The 19741-nt window shown below is 36.0% G+C and overlaps 1 protein-coding gene across 1 annotated transcript; it reads right to left on the bottom strand.

The window, feature by feature from the left end:
• Positions 1–292: 292 nt before the first annotated feature.
• LOC145781807 (sodium-dependent phosphate transporter 2-like) lies at positions 293–19350 on the bottom strand. Its single transcript, XM_082593479.1, has 15 exons — positions 19242–19350; positions 15748–15902; positions 15044–15200; positions 14309–14449; positions 13541–13626; positions 12928–13024; positions 12059–12175; positions 11559–11653; positions 8436–8487; positions 7246–7313; positions 6772–6894; positions 6019–6200; positions 5596–5781; positions 4639–4723; positions 293–2631 (listed from the first exon to the last, which is right to left on the bottom strand). Exons 1-15 carry the CDS (start codon positions 19270–19272, stop codon positions 2479–2481), a joined length of 1728 nt encoding a protein of 575 aa, XP_082449605.1. The 5' UTR covers positions 19273–19350; the 3' UTR covers positions 293–2478.
• Between the last annotated feature and the right edge of the window lie 391 nt (positions 19351–19741).

Here is a 19741-nt window from a genome sequence, read left to right as displayed (position 1 = left end):
TTTCAATGGGCAAAGACATATTGGAACCAAAACACAGCAAAATGTCAGATGAACACTTTCAGATGCTTGTGTTTCTTCCTGAAAATTCAAAATAAAAGTTGTTTGTTTCGTGTGGTTTATACCGTGTGAATGTTTGGCACCTAGCAAACAAAATTAGTTTACGCTAGTGTATGCGCTAACGCTGACGCCGCCAACATTTTTTACAAGTTACGTTGACGCATACGACGTATTTTTTTCGAACGTTTGCGTTTACGCTGACGGCGTCAATATTTTTTGTATGCGCGTACATCACTGATCACCGATGTGGCCAGAAGTTTGTGTCAAAGGGAGAAAACATGGCTGAAACGAATTCACTGATTACATTTTGATATAGGTTAAATACATATTTCTAATGCAAAATATGAAAAAAGAACTGCTTGGTTGAATGTAGCCTGCCAAAGGTATTTTGTTACTTTCGACCCTGTTACAAATTCACAGCAAGACGTTTGGTTTCACGATGACTTTTGGTTAGTTGCATTTTATTACAAAGCAATAGTTTTGATTAGTCGAGTATAAAACTTACACATTTAGCTAATCAAACAGGTTATAAAACAAATACTAAAAGTTACTGTGGAATCAAATGAAAATCACAATGCAATTTTTAACTCTGACTAGACAAATAAGAGAACAACCTACACTGGACTGTGGAGTTGGTTGGTTGGTTTTGAATCTTTATCCTCGGACTGACAAAGCCTTGATAGGTTATTCCTGGTGGTTTCGCATCCTTGTAGAGGCTCTTTAGTCTTTACGCAGGGTCGGTTACCGAGATTGCCAGAGTGAAGTTTTCCGATTGTTGAAGTGTTGTTGCCGGAGAATGATTCCATTTATTAGGTGCCGCTGAATGGAGAGCAGTCCTGAAATGCGTTGCTCAAGCGCACACCCCGAGAGTCGAAGCAGCACCGCGTGATCTTGAGCCGGGCGCGTAACCACTGAGCTAACGGGGCGGAGTTGCAACAAAACATCATTCAAGTAAGACTCCAGAGTCCAGACACATTATAATCCTTTCGACTCTGAAGTCGTGCATAGTAACATCACAAGTAATAATGCATCATTAAAGATACTAACATTGACTCGTGCATAGCCGAATGGTAACATGTTGTAATGTAAAATTTCTGGTCTCAATAAGATTATGTGGCCAGTGATTTAACTGAAGGTTTGTGCCAGAAGCAAAATGAAATTAAACTTGCTTTCGTGGCCAAATTGGTGCTGTGGGTAGATTAATGAATTAATATGATCTCACAAGTCCAAAATTTTTTCTTACAAGGCCAAAAAAAAGCTCACTGTGAGAAATGGCGGTTATAGCTACTGTTATTAAATTTAGAAAGCCAACGATTTAGATTTCAGTGGCAGTGAAAGGATATTCATAAAAAGTGACACACTATTTGCAGTGAAACATTTTAAATCAAAACCAAGCTGTCCATCATCCAACGCTTAAGTCGGAGTCGCTTTTTGTTGGTGCCTCCAGCTCCGTGTGAGATAAAACAAAAATGTTTAGGCTTTGACGTCACAGCATCTTTCAAACGATACAATATAACTTATACAGAAGAGAGCAGTAACAATTGAAAATTGGCATTTGATTGATTGAGAGAATCTTTATAGTGGGACTGAGAAATCTTCTTTGAGAGCTTAATCCTAGCAGTTTTGCATATTTGTAAAGGCTTTGAACCACTGACGCATACACCGGTCATCGAGATTGTCAGTAAAGGTTTCGACTGTTGAGTGTCGTTGTCTATGAATTCTTCCAATCACTAGATGCCGCTGAATGGAGAGCTGTCCTGGCAATGTGTTGTTCAAGAGCACATCTCGAGAGCCAACGTTGCTGTTAGCAGTACACGCACCACACCAGTAGCATGATGACTAGAGGCTTCTACCAATAGAAGTACGTAACTTCACAAATGTAGATACAAATCTCAATTGATACTATTGCAGAAGTAGGTAAGCCTAGATAAAGGCACATTTGAATGTAAATGACGTATTTCTGGTACCAAACTTTAGCAGTGCTGAAAGTTTGGTGTCAACACTAAGTTTTTCAGAGAAGGTAGTTAACTCCCTCTGCTTTACCCCACTGTCAACTACGCATTTGTGCACCAGCAATATTTTTAAAGAATTAGTAAGGTGGATTAAATGTGTAAATAACAAAACGTTTACCACACCAAATCGAAATTGTGGCAATGATTTTTCACGAAAAATAAAACTTGAATAAAAATAGGAATGCTCGAATGATGGCTTGTAAGTTTAATCAACTTTAGGCAAACGAAGTCAACATTTGTTGAAAAGATTTGCAACCCTTCTCGATTGTGTTGTTCATGTGAAATGCTTTCAGGTAATCTTGATGCTGCTGATAGCACTACTAACAACGAAGTCCACAAAACTGGGACGAAAGTCTGACTATATCTTTGAAGCAAAACACAGGGCTGCTGCTGCTGCAAAGTAACAGGATCATACAAATTGGATAAGAATGTACATGGCTCCTGCGCCAAAAATCCCGGCTACTGGCAGAGTTACAAACCAAGCAAAAGCGATATTACGGACTATACTCCATTTCACAGCCGCACGAGAACGGTACCAACCAATGGACACGACTGCTCCAACCTAAATAAAAGTAATATTTGAAAAGTAGGCCTACCAAGTCGTAAAGTGCAGTTTATATAAAAAGGGATATCACATCTTCATGTTTAGTGATAAAAAAGTCATACAAATACTAATATTATAAGTTTATAACAGACTGAAACTTCAGAAAAAATGGCGTTCCACAAGGATCAGTTCTGGATCCGATTCTTTTTCACAACTTTTTTCTCATCTAACATGTTTGGGCTTTCACATATAAAGTTTTTACCAAAGGGTAGTAAAGATTTAAATTCAGTGAACGGCAAGAAGCGAAAGTCAATCATCGTTCTGTACTAAAGTATGTCATTGGATACAGGGGCGTATCCTCAATGGAAGCAAGGGAAGCATTGCTTCCCCTGTCAAAATTGAAAAAAGAGAAGCTGATATTTTTCAGTAAAACGATTTCGTAATTTCTTTATCTAAATGCGATTTAGAACGGTTTTTTAACTCATGCCCCCCGTATGATTTTGAACTCGGTTTTAATTTTAAAAAAGTTGGAAGCCAACGGAAGCGAAGATTCGTATTGCATCCATTGCTCTCGTTTTTGCAATAAGAAGAAACAAGTTTGAAAGAAAGGAAAAAAGCAGCGCAAAGTTTTCGCAATTCACGTTTCTTTTAACTAATCGCTGGAAGCGATTTAAAAATTGCTTCCAGTCGCGGGGTTGCCAGATTAGCCAAATTCCGCGAATTAGTTTTTTTTTAAATAACTTTTCAAAATGCATAATAATCAATATTTCTCTAATATTGTAACCTTACCAGATGAAACCATATTCAACATTGTTCAGTACATGTTCTATACTTATTTAATACTCGTAATGTGGCGGATCAAAACTCATTCGCTACTTTTATAGGCTAACTTGCTATTTTTGGGCTACTTTCAGAATTATTTTTGCTAGAATTTATTAAAATCCACTACAAGTTATAAAATATATATGTAAATTTTATTATTTTTGATAGAAACAGGTAAATATATCCATTTGGCCTTTTTTGTCTAATGTTTTTCTTGTTTTGGCCTTTTCTTTGTATTATTTTGGCTTTAAGACTTTTTCATAGTCTGGCAACTCTGCTCTGTTGGATGTTGTGCCAGTGAGCTATGTAATGAGAAAATCTAGGGCACTGTTATGGTTATAATATCGGCCTTGTAAGCAAAAGTTTGAGCCAAATGTTGGCTTTACACTGTTATCCTGGCTGGATAGACTTTGGAATAAGACAGGATATGTGAGGTCTAAGCTAGACTTGACTTTGTAGCTGAGTTTTTGGTGTTCTCTAATTATAGTCGCATTTTTGCCCCTTGCCCGTTCGTGTGTAAGAGCTACCTTTAATAAGTTAATAGCTGTTTATCTGCTAATAAATTTCATACAAAAATTGCCCTAAAAGTGTTTCCAGAAAGCAGTATAATTCATTATTTGAGTGTAATTTTGCAAAAATTTTCCGGGGGAGCATGCCCCCGGACCCCCCTAGAAAACACGTGCCTTCGGCACGCTCTATTCCCCCACGAGTTTCATTGCTTCCCTTGCTCAACCAACCAGGATACGCCACTGATTGGATATCTTGTCAAGAGTCAAGGCACATCTACTTGCTCTCAATAGGCGTCTAACAAAGGTTGGGCAGACGCTCTCAGATTAAACAATGAAGAAAATGATCATAATTCGGTAATGCAGCTAGCAAAATTGGTCCTTTTTGCAGTGATTTAACATAAGCAGACGTTGGGTCAATGCAAGAGCAATTTTGATAGCTGTGAATGTGTCATCGGTGGATCAACAAAGATTGTTTTCTTTAACAATCCGTTTAATGCATCCCAGAAAGCAAGATCTATAATTTTTTTGTTTGATTAATTCAACGTCTGCACACTTTGATTTAATGTCTTTGCTTCCTGGGATATGAACATAAAGTGGAATTTCCAGCCAGCAAAATCTGTCTTTTTACATTGGTTTAGCGTCTGCAGCGGTTAAATCCATGTAACGAGACGAAGTTAGTTGGCCGGAAGCTTACCTTGCAATGAGTTGTTGAGATTGGTATACCAAGATTGGACGCAACTAGCACTGTCAGAGCTGTCATCAACTCTATACAAAAGCCTCTGCAAATCAGGAAACAAGAAATTTCTTCATTAATGAATTTTTATTTGGCAATTAATTTCTAAAAAAGGTTCGAACTTCCAGCTGAATTAAAGCGATGGTTTCTGCATTATACTATATGTTGCAAGTTTTACCTTCAGCAGTTAGTCAGATTGTCCTAAAAATTGCTTGTAAAACTCTTGGTTAGTTTTATTTCCGCAAAACTGGAGTTTATTTTTTGTAATATGTGTTGATTGTAAAATTTAAAGAACAAGTTAAAGTTGTTATCGTCCAGGTAATAAAATGGTTCTGATCACAAAGTCACGTTATTTACTCATAAACCTCAAAAACACGATTGGGTGCAAGTGCAAATCAAAGTCTGCAGCACCGGTATATGAAATCAAAAAAAAGATTATACTGTAATCTTGAAGCGGTTGACTGGCCAACCGCGATCACTGGTGCTCCAGGAAGATGAAGAATGCTTTAGACTTGGTTTTACGGTGTTATTTTTTGCATAAAATAAGAAAAATCATATTTGAAAACGCAACAAGTTTAACAAAACACAATAATATTGTGTAACATATTATGTTAATTTGGTTTATGGTAATTTGATTGAGTCAATACTTCTAACCATATTTAAGTGAATTAGGTCTGTTCGGGAAGAACTTTTTGGTTGCAACAAGTTCTTCATAATTCGAAATGAATGGAAATCACGACAAAGTTTTTTGTTCCAAAACATTTTTGTACAGAACAGTTGGCACACCGTTTTATTTCATTTTTAAGCCATAAATAGACAGGATAACGTTTCCTTCGAAACGAAACTAAACTAAAGTAAGAATTTCACGTCACGAAACACTTTTTATTTCAATTATCTCTAAAGTAAAGTTCTAACAACCTGGAGGGTGTGACTTCTGTTAAATCTTTGCCAATGGTCTCCATGACACGTCGTCCTAGTAACCACAACCCGATGCTGATACCAACTCCACCATAAAACAGCAAGTACCACGGTGTGTAGGCCCTCTGCACAACATTCCCTGACCAAAATATGATCCAGAGGGCAATCAAAGGTCCAATAGCATTACTGTAAATTTAATAATAAACAATAATAATAATATAGTATTAATCTAGTCGTGTAATATTATAGTACAGTGGTCGGGAAACTTTTCTTGCCTTTACCTATTACGGATACTGTTAGAGATGCTGTTATTCGAGATTGTACAAAAATTCATTAGTTTAAAAAGTCTAGAGAATTGCCTACAGCCCTTTTAAGAGCTACGGCCTGCTTAACTGAACACCATTGACATTTTTTGTCACAAACCTGACATCATTTCCTCCATGGGCAAAGCTCGCAAAGCAAGCTGTTAGTATCTGGATGGAGGAGAAAAGTTGACGGACAACAAAAGGGTCTTCCTCATCTTTTTCTGAATCCAGTTCTACCTCTTCTTTTTTCTCTTGCTTTTCGCTTTCTGGCGACTTGGTTTTGGTTCGTTTAAATTCTACCTAAATGTGTGGAAATAAAGCTCCTATACATAAATTCATAATAGGATAATACTGTATTTGCGAAGTTGTTGGTAGCATGAAACCACCTAGTTTATTTTCAAGGTATCAGAAGAAATACCATATGCAATATTTCTACTTTCGCTTGAAAACTTGACTTTTGAAATGATGAAATTGATAGCCTGGTTTTCAACACCCTCAGTTGCAAGGTCGATAGCTAAGGTTTAAAAACAGTAACATCTTTGTTTTAATTGCAAACGCCCGGCCTGTGGTTCTGTTTGTACTCAGATAAATTAAATGTATGATGATATGAATAATTAACCTCAGAAAATTGAGATATTTCGGTCATATAGCAAGAAACAACTCTTTGGAAAATTCAATGTTGACAGGGATGGTGCATGGCAAACGAACAAAAGGACGACAAAAAAAGAAATATTTTGACAATATCAACCAAATTACGGGAATAAAAAGCATGCCGGAAGCACTAATACAAACAAAAGACAGAACAAAATGTAGGCAGTTTATGATCAATCAGTTGAAGAAGAAGATATGAATAATACTCAAATGATCTCACCACTTTGTTGAAACTTTCTGTTTCGTCTAAGGAGCTGAAGCTGTCGGATGACGTCACTAGTTGCACCGGAAAGATTTTAAGCTTTTCCTTTGGTTCACAGTCATCTGATGAATCCCCGGATGTCTAAACAACACTGTTTCTTAAAAAAAGCCACACAACAACTCAAAAAATCATCAAACCAACCATCAAGAAAGGAAGTAAGCAGTTTAACTACATAAAAATTTTGGCGTTTTATTTCCATAACTTGATTTGTATTACATGTAAATCATGTAAATCAAAGACATCAGCTGCTAACGTTTAACCTACCGGTAGTAAAGAAAATAATAAATTTTATACGACTGAAGCTAGATTTTTTTTTGCCCTTCAATAAAAGAGAGTTTGTCAATTCGTTGAGTATATCGATTAATGAAAAAGAACACATTCATGGCTAACAGATTTGAGTACATTAATTTCTTGTAGGAGCAATTTTCGTACTTCTTGTTCAAAACGAACCAGTTTTCTTCTAACTTGCAGTAAAGATGACTCTTTTTTTTGATATCCATCTAAAAATTGTTGGTGATGACTGATGAGTAAGAAAGTAATCCACAAATAAGTTAACTGAAGATTTATACCAGGGGATTGGTAAACATTGCTAAATCAACCCACAGACACTATTTGGTGACACATGCTATGTCGATTTGTAGTACAAAGGGAGAGTAATTTTTGACTTGTCATGGAGGTGGCTTGCCCCCTTTTCTACTAGGCATTCCCGTCTGTGGTTCACACCCGCAGTAATATATTTTTTTTTCATCTTCATATATGTTTTTTTGTCAATAAAACAAAGAACGAGAGTAAACTACATAAGAAATAACCTCGATTTACATTGACAGTATAATATGAAAAAAACTTAAAAATAGAAAACACATGAATATTATATAAATCAAAAACGCATAATAGAGTAATAAATCAGCTGAAAGCTTTAGTGATACAAACATCTAAAAGAATATATTTTAATCGTTCTAAGTCAAAAATGGTTGGGCAATAATGTGGTATTCTCACATCTCACTTAGCCGATGAGGCTAATCAGTTATGAAAGACAGAGATGGTGTTACACTCTTTCGTCCATCCGCATGCATTGTTTTTATGAAAAAAATATTGCTTTCAACTATAGTCATGTAAAAACACCATGAAATAAAAAGTTGCTCCGCCAAAATATAACAAGCAAACTGAATAAATTATCAATAAATAGTTTCCTGAATCATGCATCAATTTAGCATAAAAACGTTATTTTTGGCTGATAAGTTATGTGCATAAACATACTTAAGAATTCTTTTCTTTCAACATTTATTATAAAGTATAGTGGACTAAAATCAAGCTAAGTTTAATGTATTACAGTAGAAGTGGCCTAATTCGTCATCTCAGGATGAATAGAAAAAGTAACGAATTAGGCGAACTAAAGATTTATGCAAACAGGTCAAAACGAATTAAGCGGGATAGACAATGACGAATTAAACGAACTGGAATGTAAACAAAAGATAGGAATTCTGCCGGGACCGACAAAACTCTGACGAATAATGCGGACTGACGAATTAAACGATGACGGATTATTCTGCTGTACCACCCACCAAGAACGAAGTAAAACAGCTTTTTTGATAGCATTGATATAATTCAAATATACAACTCACCTCGATTTTCTCTTGAACAAGAGCCTTCACATCGGGATGTGGAAGGATAGAGCTGAAAAAAGAGTTTCAATGTTTTTTTAATAAATTTATTCGAACAAACGTATCTAACAAAATATCTAAAAATATCTAACAAGCGTATAGATAGAGCATGATTAAGATTTAGAGCAAATAACGTCAACTTAATTACACTGGGGAACAATTTTGAAATTTTTTTTTGTTGACTTTGATTTTGCACTTGATTTAGGCTAATTCCGGCGTGCTGATTTCAAAAATGCCACCAGTTTTCTTCTATCGCGTCAAGTTTTTGCTCTACAGCATACATTCAAAATATGCAACTTTTCACGAGTTTAGCCGTGTTGCTTTTCCATACGTAAAAGGAATGCACAAGCTAATCATATAGTAAGTTATATACAAGGAGGTTCAACTGAATTATTAAGTAAAAAAGGCACATGCATCGATTTAGGTGGATGCTAGGCTATTTCCCCATTTTTGGTAGGAGGATGCAATCATCCAACGAAACTAGATTACCGTGGTAAAATTGAAGTTAGTTGCTTTCCACTTTCAACCATGTATGTACTACAATCTACATGTTTGTTTGTTAGAATACTATCTTGTCTGCGTCTGCTGTTTCTCGTCGTCAGTGTCTAAATAATCCGGATTCCTTTTGCTATATTTGCAGCAGTTTTACTATTTTTAGCCAAAGAAAAGACGTCATTTGTTAAACAAGCCTACTTCACATATTTTAAAAATAAAACTTGGTGATCAAAATAAGTCTTGGGCACCCCACAAGGTATGCAAGCAGTGTATCGAGAGTTTGCGGATGTAGACCAAGGGAACACGTGATAAATTGGCATTCGGTAGACCCATGGTTTGTGGCGAGAGCCCAAAAATCATTAGTCTACACAATTACTTTTGCTTGGTGCAAACTTCAGGGTATAAAAAGAAAAACAAACGTAAAATTGAGTATTCAAGTCTTCCATCAGCTATATGTCCAGTGCCTCATTCAGTTGAAATCCTAGTTCTAGTTTTCGTTCAAACACCTACGCTCGAAGATTTGGATCATGATGAATGTTTTACTGATGAATCAAGCATTCTTTATTACAAAAATATATGGAAAATCAGCAGAGCCCAATGGGCATATGCATTTCGCTCTAACTGTAGAGCATCATTACTCACTAGTGCCTTATTCAAATAGAAACTAAACTGTAACTGTAACTAATACAATAACAACAATAAATAATATAATAATAATAATATGTAATAGAAACTAAACTAAACTCTAACTGTAGAGCATCATTAGTGCTTTATTCAAATAAAATCTATTTGAATAAGGCACTAATGATGCTCTATAGTTAGAGCGAAATGCATATGCCAATAGGGCTCTGCTGATTTTCCATGTATTTTGTAATAAAGAATGATTAATTGATACTTGATGGAGAATCGCTGGCCTGCTGCTTCTTAGTCTGGAGATCCCCTAGCCTATCCTAAATGGAAATCAATATATGTATTGTTTTAGTGATGGCAGGCCTAATGATGAAGATTTTGAAATTGAAGACGATTCAGAACGTGGTGTATTACATCAACATGAGTTGAATGATTTGGCACGAGATTTAGAACTAGGAAAAAAAGCTTTGGAACTCTTAGCATCCAGATTAAGTTAAATGAGAAAAATTTACTTTGAAAAAGAGCGAAGGTATCATACTTTCGATCGAAAGAAAGTGCGTTTTTACCGTACTTTCGAAGTGACAGCAGCTTTGTTACCGAGATCTGACCTTAAACCTGGTGATCTCAATATTCTACATGAGCCACTTGTTGACAGAGAGAAAATTATTTTCCCACCTCTCCATGTAAAGCTCGGCCTAATGAAGCGATTCGTTAAAGCATTGCCAACTGAAAGTGAAAGCAACTGTTTCAATTACTTCGTTTTGGCTTTTCCTGGCCGGTCAACACAAAAAATTAAGACTGGTGTATTTGATGGTCCACAAATTCGGCAACTGATCAAAGATGAACGTTTCAGTGGTTCAATGTCAGAATTGGAAGAAAATGCGTGGTTATCATTTAAAAACTTTGCCAAGGGGTTTCTTGGGAATACACGGGCAGAGAATTATATCGAAATTATTCAGAAGCTATTGGAAAGCTACAAAGAACTCGGCTACAACATGAGCATCAAGATGCATTTTTTGCATAGCCATCTTGCTAATTTCCCGGAAAACCTTGGTGCGGTCAGCGATGGGCAAGGAGAAAGATTCCACCAAGATCTGAAGGTGATGGAGGAAAGATATCAGGGAAGATGAAACTTGCATATGCTGGCTGACTATTGCTGGAGTATTAAGCGAGACTGCCCATAGCTTGAACATGCCAGGAAAAGCTACAAGCGTAAATTTTGCCCTAAAAGTCGCTCTTTATTTGTCCTGCAGAAGCAATATCCGTTTTAAGAAATAGAATATAGCTGTACAAATGCTTATTTGAAAACCATGGAGTTACTTTCGGTTGCTTGTAGTTCTTAAAACGTTTTATACAATAAACGCAGATGTCTTAAATGTTGTACTTTTTGTGGGTTATGAGACAAAGTGGTGGGTGCCTAGCTCAAAAACGTGACGTGATAGAAAAAAAACTGATGTCATTTTTGGATTCAGCTCCCAAAAGTTAGTCAAAAACAATTGTTAGATCGAAGTCAACAAAAATTGTGTTCCCTTGTGTTATCATTGAGTGCACATGAACAACCAACGACCTTCCTCATCTCAAAAAGAACCATTGGAGCTCGTTTGTCTAAATGAAGTGTGCAACTGTACCCATGCTGTACCTGTAGCCTACCGATTGTACCGACTCTAACTCATGAGGTTTAAAATCCTTCAAGATTTTTTCACTTTTAGACTATCGTCTACTGACGTGCTGGTGTATCGTTTATCGTAGCTGGTACTATCTTGTAGGCTATGTCTAGGACAAAAATAAAAAATAAAAATGAAATTATGGGAAACAGTATTTATCATTGTGACAGCAACCACAAGTATATGTTCTTTGAAAGTGAACTAACAGTTTGAGTGTCGTACAATTAGCATTTGAAACTTTCAATCGACGTGATATAATTCAAAAATATATAAACTACAAAAGATTTGCCTATACCGAGGATTTCGAAGAGCTGGTCGATAAGTTGGGTTTTGTCATACTTTCGATGTCCTTAACACTGGTCAAAGCAATCGCATTTTCTTCCAAGTTATCTGTAGAGTTACTGTTTTAAATACACTGTAGTTTCATGCAGTTAATTAGTTGGTAGAAAACTATTCAAACCAAATTTGAAACAAAATCAACTTCTATGGCTTAGTTTAGGTTTAGGAGGATGTTCAATATTTTAATTAAAAATATTGTTGCTAATAAACATCTAAACAGTGACTGAGGATCAACAAATTTATCAATCACTGTGCAATATAAAGTGTATTTAAAAGCATAACTAAACCGGGGGTACAAAAACACAAGATCTACAGGATGACAAGAAGATTAGACTTTCGCTCAGCAATCGGCTACGGCAGGCTGAAAATGATAATGATTAAACTGACGTAAAAGAAACGATAAAAAACGTAACTACAACATAACATCATCAAATTTTATCAAAAGAAGTCACTCACTAGCACTTTGACGGATTTTAGGAACAACAAAGTACTGAACAGCCATTGCGACAAGTATCATTCCGCCAAAGGAAATCAACAGAGTTCCCCAAACTGGGAAGCCGTCCAAACCTAACACTGGGAAAAAGGAAAATGTGTATTTATAGCAGTTAAAATATTCATTTATAATTAAGGCCTGCTAATAGTTTATCATCTAAAGCTGCATTGTCGGCTGCCTTTCTGAGTGGTGAGAGCCCTGGAGCGGCAATCGAAAGGGCGCCGCTTCGACACCGCACAAGAGCATGCGGCTATTTCTTTGGTAAGACACTTAAATGCATGTCTGAAGGTGGTCACGAAGATTGGCTTCCTTTCCTTCTCGTCCACTTAATATAAAACTTCAACCGCCGGACGTAAGCTTGGATACGACAAACAAAAATCTAAAGCACGAGCATACAAGATTGCATTTGACTTAATGAATCAGAAACTCCGCTCTGTCAATCTTGGTGATCGGCCCTACGTCAAAAGCCTCTACAAGTATACAATACTGCCAGGAATAACCTATCAGAGGCTTTGTCAGTCCGAGAATAAAGATTCAAATACCAACAACCTAATGCTTTGCAAGTATGCTTTAAATTAAATTCAAAGCAGACAGTTTCGTTAATACAGTATAACCACAAAATCTAGAAACGACAAAATATTTGATTGTAAGTTTTCAACAGTCGTTTAACGTTTAACAATCGTTTAACAATCGTTTATCAATCGTTTAACAATCGTTTAACGTTTTCCAATTTTTATGCTCAGTGTTTAATCTAAAAAGTGTAAATGTAAATTAGTTCAAGTTGTATGAGAGGGATCTGCGACTGCGAAGCACATTATTCTTGCCAACTTACGTGGTGCCCCAGAATACAGGATTGAAAACGTATTGAACCCAACAGTAAAGCCGTAGAATACAGGAAGCATTAACAATCCGTTTTTAAGTGGGTTTTTCTACAAATAAATGTGTATTTAGATGTAATCGATACTTTAAAAAAAATTAATTCTCGAAATGCAGGAAGTTAAGATTCCGATGTAACTTATAATTGAGCAGCTATAAATTTTATGTGATTCGGTCATGTAATACTAGTTTGTTGCACAGCAATATACTACAACTCGCAATGGAGCATGCATCGGTCAGGATTTGCTGATTAATTATAAGCTTATTTGAAATAAAAATATTTTTCATTTCAAAGAAACTGGTTTTTCTTCGTGTAGCCTAGAACTGCGATTCCTGGTATAAAACTTTACTATATTTCGCTTGACTTACAGAAATTTGTTTCGAATAACCTTCCTAAGTAAAGACCAGAAAACTTGCAAAAAATAGAAAAACTTGTATTGAGAAAATAAAACTTGGATAACTGACACCCAGACAGCACATTAATTTTTTTTTTTGCATTGATTCAACGTCTGTGATTGATTTTCTGTATGGGCAATAACTGTAAACCACGACGACAGTGATCAACTTACATTTTCAATAATAAACTTTCGAATGAAATGGTAGAGAAGAACAGCCATGATCCCAGATAGAACAGGTGATATAAACCAACTTGCCACTGCAAGGAAAATATGATTGTTAAATAATTATGTGTTGAGACAAAGGGTGGTGTGGGTTATATGCCACGCCCACATTTCAACCAATTACATCACAGGAACGAGCAGGTGGTGAATTTGATTTCATTCGTTTCATGTTAAAAAAAATTATTTACAACAATTTGGATTTGCTTTAAAAAAACACCTATACAGTATATTTATGTGTCATAGCATAACATGTCTGTCCTAAAATCTCAATTGGAAAAGCTTTTAAGTTTGTAGACGAAAAAATGTTGGGACGTTGAATCAATGTAAAAATCGACTAATTTGCTGTCTGGGAAAATAAACACGATATTTGTGCGTCTTATGCTTAAGCTCATTAACCTTGATTTATGTTGCATTGCTTTCAAGCAATGTGAAATAACAATCTTTGCCAGTTTAAATCTCAAAGTTAGTATCAGATTGTTAAAATGTTAACACTGAGTCAACCAGGTGATAATATGTACAATATTTTGATTTAAACTGCGGTGTTTTCTATAAATATTTTGTACAGAGGGGCGAGCCACCACTGCTTTTTTCATAGGGTTAAACCTGTAGTTACATTGTTGCCATTCAGGCTTGTCTTGAAAATGAACCATAAAGATAAAAACATACAGTAAATGCAACAATATAGCAAAGCGAATTAGTTCAGTGCTTTCTCCTTACCGATGAATCCAATACTGGACCATCTTACTCCGTTGGAACCGACAGTGACCAAGGAAAATCCAATACAAGCTCCGACTATGCTATGAGTTCCAGATACTGGCACTTTCAAATAAGTCGCAATCAGTTGCCAAATACCCGACCCTGTAAACAACAGTTGATGATAATCAATCACAAATTCTTTTCATAGTTTTATATTTAGAGTACAGTAGTTTCATTCTCACTAACCAACAAATAAACTAACTGATAAAGGTTTAATTGCACAAAGTCCATAGTATAAATCAGAGTAGTTTGGGAAATTCATTTTAGCCGCCTTTGCTGTAAAGAACTATTCCCACATTGCAATACACTTTGGATAGAAGTGACGTCATTTTTGAACATCCAACTTCACTGGGTATCAAACTAAGATCAACGAATTGGAAGAGAAGCGTCAGTGTTAAAATAGTATTATACCCTTGCTGGGCTTTTCCGCCCGATCATATCTTGTATTCCAGGGTCTATTGTTTGAAACCAACAAATTAACCGACTTAAGATAGCACACGCACAAGAAGAAGGCGACTATCTCATTTAAGGTCTTGTTATGTATAGGTTCATTTTATTTTGATCTGAAAGCATTCTTGACTACGTTAGATGTCATCTCTATTTGAGCAATAGCCTCCCTCTGTTTATTCGATAAGTACGGAAATTAGACCACTTCTTGTCAGCTTGTTGTATTTCATCCTTTTTTTATCAACTTACCAAACATTGCTGCTACTTCTCCCATCATCAACAAAGTTGTTCCCTTTTCTGACTGATAAATCTCTACGTCTATGATGCCTTTCCGAATCATTTCACCAACTTTTGCTCCAATCAGAACAGCTCCGGCGGTCTCAAATACAGTAGCTAATATGCAAGCCTATAGTAGAAACAAGATTAGTGAAGGTTTGTTTATCGATCATCATTTACAATAATCTTTTTGATTGCCTGACTGTGGAAATCTTTATGATCGGACTGAGAAAGTCACTGACGCAGGACCGGTCACCGAGATTGACAGCAAAGTTTCTGCGTGTTCAAGTGTTGTTTGTGCATGAATTGTTTCATCCACTAACTGAATAGAAAGCTGTCCTTGAAATGCGTTGCTCAAACGCACACCCCGAGGGTTGAATCGTCGTTGCCCAATCTTATCGATTGTTTGTTTGTGAAGTCGGACAGTTTAGCCGAATGAGCTATCGGGAAAGCTTTTTGTAAAACCTGTAATAATTTCTGCGCAATTTCAAAGAAGGCTAATTCACTTAGTAGGCTACAGCTACAAGATTAAATTTTCAACCCTTTGATTTTCCAATCACAAATTATTATCAATTCCCAGATAGCAAATCAGCCGTTCTTTACATTCACTCAACGTCTACAGACGTTGAATCAATGTAAAAAGCGACTGATTTTTTGTCTTGAGTCCATCCACTTACTTGACGCAAAGTTAGCACTTTAGCGCCCACACTGGTACCAAAGCTGTTGGCGACGTCATTTGCTCCAACGGAAAACGCAAGCAAAAAGGCGGCAATAAATCCAACTACCAATAACCAAACCAAGTCGTCTGTCACCCAGAACATGGTGGCGCTCTCTAAAATACGAAATATACGTTCGCTTCAAAAGATTTCTCTTCCAAAGAACTTTCTTTTTGTAGGCTAGTATCAGGCTAATAAATTCAAATAAAAAATTAAAAGACAGCAAAAATAGGGCTAACTCGATCCAACTTGTCATGTTTGAAAATAATTTTTTGATATAATTGATGTGATTTTTATTCAATTTCCATGGCCATGCAATTTCCAAAGAAATCTTTTAGAAAAACAATAAAAAAAGTGCGCCAGATGGCCATTTGGGTTTTAATTCGTGATTGAGCGCACAATTTACGCCTTAAACAGGCCCATAATGTCACAAACAAAAACTTGTGGTTTTGAAAAAGAAAAAAGATTTGCTGAAGACTTTTTATTCTTCGCGCTTAGTTGGTTCAAATATCCTGCAAATGATAACCTACATTGCTATCGTTTTTGCATACAATAGACTACATACTTAACATTTCAAAAAAGGTACGGTACTGTAAATGCACATAAAATTAGCTGTAAAATCTTTCAAACAAAACTGTTTTGTTTTTGTAATTTATTCAACTTGGCAAAATGGCAAATTTGCAAATACACTGTTCAAAGTGGAAATGCAGACATTGAAGCATAATATTTCAAAACAAAACTTCGTTGTTAAACTTTTCATCAAATCTTCTTATGATCGAGTTAGGATGATCGAGTTATGACTTCTTATTATCATCAATATTAGAAACAAAGTATACAGTATCACACTAAATCAGAAAAAAATTAATTGTAGAGCTTTCGCCACACAAGTGTGGCTTCTTCAGTATAGTCTTATTTAAATAGAATTACATTGAAGCATAATAGTTTGAACTTTTATGTACGTGAAATAGAATTACTTTTAATTTAGTACACAGTCAATAAAAAACAATACGTCTTCCTGGCTCTTTTACCGCTTCAGTGGCACAAGAATGTGCAATGAATAATTTCCGATCGTTGCTCAAATGCTCAACCATCCACATGTTTGTTGTTATCTTTGCGCTTTCAATCGACAATGACGATTTTATGTTGAGGACTATGTAGCAAGAATTGACAGCGACAGACACGTGTTTCGCCCATGAGGCTGGGCTCATCAGTATCGCACCACTAATTCATGCCACATAGTTGTCAACCGCTGCAATAGTGTGTGTTTTAACCTTTGCGCTTTCAACCGACAAGTTCGTTATCTCAAGGTGCCATGGCGGTTTTATGTTTCTTCTGAAATCTTTTGGAGTTGTTCACTAGCCTAGGTTAGCTACATAGTGCAAGCTATTCTAGAGACCCAAAAGATTTTATGTTTTTCTATTCATTGTGTGAAGTTTATTATGTATGGTTTAGTAAAAGATAAAAAAAAATTATTCGGGGGAACACCAGAGTTTCAATAAAGTGGTAGAGAATTTGGGGGCCTTGCTCCCAGAAAATTAAAAAAAAAAAATATCTTGTTTTGATCGCTATTTGTGTGTCTCATTATCCAATAATGATTTATTGTTTAATACGCTAATTTTGTAGGCTACTTAACCAAATTTATCAAATTCAAACACTACTTCTGTAAAATTTCGAGTTTACTTGCGAGACTTGGTTTTAATTGAAGTTAAGATTGCAATCTTTTTCTAGCCTACGACCACAAAAGGACTTCAATAATTTATGTTTTGACAAAGTTTTTTTTATAGTCTTGTAAGCTACATAGTTTGTTGGGTTATAGCTTTTTAGTAAAATATCAAAAATCCGTCCGAGGTGTCTCCACGTTCCCCTTTAGTAGGCACTACATAAAGCACATTTTACCTCATGTCTCAGTGAGCAATAGACTAGGTTAATTTGATTGTTAACTAGTTGAGTTGGCAATATGTTTACGTGGAAGTTACCTATTGCATCGTTTTCTTAATTTTTGAAGAACACATAAAATTCTATCCTTTTAATCCAATGCAGAAAGCATTCATGCCCAATACCATCGGTTAGCTAAATAAATTTTTCTCGCTAAAGAACTAAATGTTTCTTGTTTTATTTCGGGGGGAAGGGGCACGCGGCTAAGTGCCTCTTTGAGTCCTCTACTGGTCTAGTTCAACTAAGCAAACCTCTACTCAAAGAAATGAAAAATTTAAGCATACTATTGTTAGTCTTGCAAAAGAAAACTTTTAAATTGATAAAACAGAACAGTTTATTTTCATGAAAACAACAACAAGTTTTAATTATCATAAATTCATCTAACATTTTGGTTTATTACCAGGAAATTAAAATTTATTGAAATAGAACGTAAGACGGCCCTAAACATAGCATCTGGTATTATTTGATTTTTAAAGTAGAATGATGAAGCTTTTGTGCTGTCTTACTATTTGATAGACAATCAATAGACCCGCAAACATGGCCTAGGCTACATTTTTGCTTTGCAAAATTTCAATTTCTCATTAAAACATGTCAAACATATCTAGGGTAACAAAGCATACCAATCACTGGTCTGGAATGAATTGTATTTTCGAGTTTATAGGAATTTAAATTAATTGAAAGCCTCGCCATAATTAAAACTACTTCTTGAAATTACTTTTGTTTCGAAGCGAATTTGAATCAAGAAAACTTTGCATCGAAACGAAAGATTTAGAATAGATTTAGTGTTGTTGAAGATAAACAATCAGTACCGAAGACAGAAGATCCAAGGGGGTAATTGTGGACCCGTAATCGTTTTAGGGGCCCGAATTCTTTACGGGGTCCTGGATCAAAGAAAACACAGCATTTTCATATTCATTTGTTTGTTTTCGTTAGCTGTGTCTTGTTTGGGGGCCCGGCTTTGTTTCGTAACGGCCTCACGGGCCCAAGTTATTTTTTAAACGGCTTTGTAAAAAAATTATTGCTTGATGAGCAATGGATATCCTACAAATCTTTGAAACTGTCGACAGCTTCCAATCATACTGTATTCTTTTAAAGTTTCCATTGCATTAACCTTTTTATGGGACAAGTTCTTAATGGATGTTGGTATAGTTGGTTGGTTTTGAATCTTTATCCTCGGACTGACAAAGCCTTGATAGGTTATTCCTAGTAGTTTCGCATACTTGTAGAGGCTCTTGACGCAGGGCCGGTTACCGAGATTGGCAGAGTGAAGTTTTCCGATTGTTGAAGTGTTGTTGCCGGGGAATTATTCCATTCACTAAGAGCCGCTGAATGGAGAGCGGCGCCGCGTGATCTTGAGCCTGGCGCGTAACCACTGAGCTAAAGGGCGGACAAGGATGCAATAGATGTCACAGCGCTTTCACTATGAAAAATCGCTAGTACCCAACTTTTTTTTACATCTACCGTACTAAACAACACAAACCACAAATTAAGCTACAAAATATTTAGACTAATTTGCTTACCTGCCGTGGCTGTCATTGCACTTGTAGTCATGTTTACCTGTCTCAAAAAGCAGAAACTATATACGATCGTTGCGATAAACAGACTTGAATGAACATACGAATCTAACTGTAGGCTACCCTGTAAATAACATTGTTAGTTTGTTTTAGATAGTGAAATCGGCCAACACAGCTGCTACGTGCTACCCTAAGCAGCAATTACGAAAAACCCCGGACACTGGAGCATACAGCTTTTTTTTAAACAAAAAATACACTTAGCGAGCTGTTTTTCTTTTCTTATGAAGAGGCCAATGGCAACTGCTAACTTACCTTGCAAACAGAAATAAGAAGCCTAAGAATGACAACGCCAAAACGTCCGTAAACATTCGTTTTTTAATAGCCATGACAAACCAAAAAATTTAGTTTTATTTCTAACTAATTTAACAGTTTGTCTATCTTCAATCAAAATCTCTCTTTCTTGCTGGTGTACACAGGCACGGCAAATTTGTTGGCCTAAGCCTGTG

The sequence above is a fragment of the Aplidium turbinatum genome, chromosome 13, assembly GCF_918807975.1.
Source record: "Aplidium turbinatum chromosome 13, kaAplTurb1.1, whole genome shotgun sequence".
NCBI classification, from domain to species: domain Eukaryota; kingdom Metazoa; phylum Chordata; class Ascidiacea; order Aplousobranchia; family Polyclinidae; genus Aplidium; species Aplidium turbinatum.
Note: the sequence above shows the minus strand (reverse complement) of the source record. Positions and strands in the feature narration are given on the sequence as shown.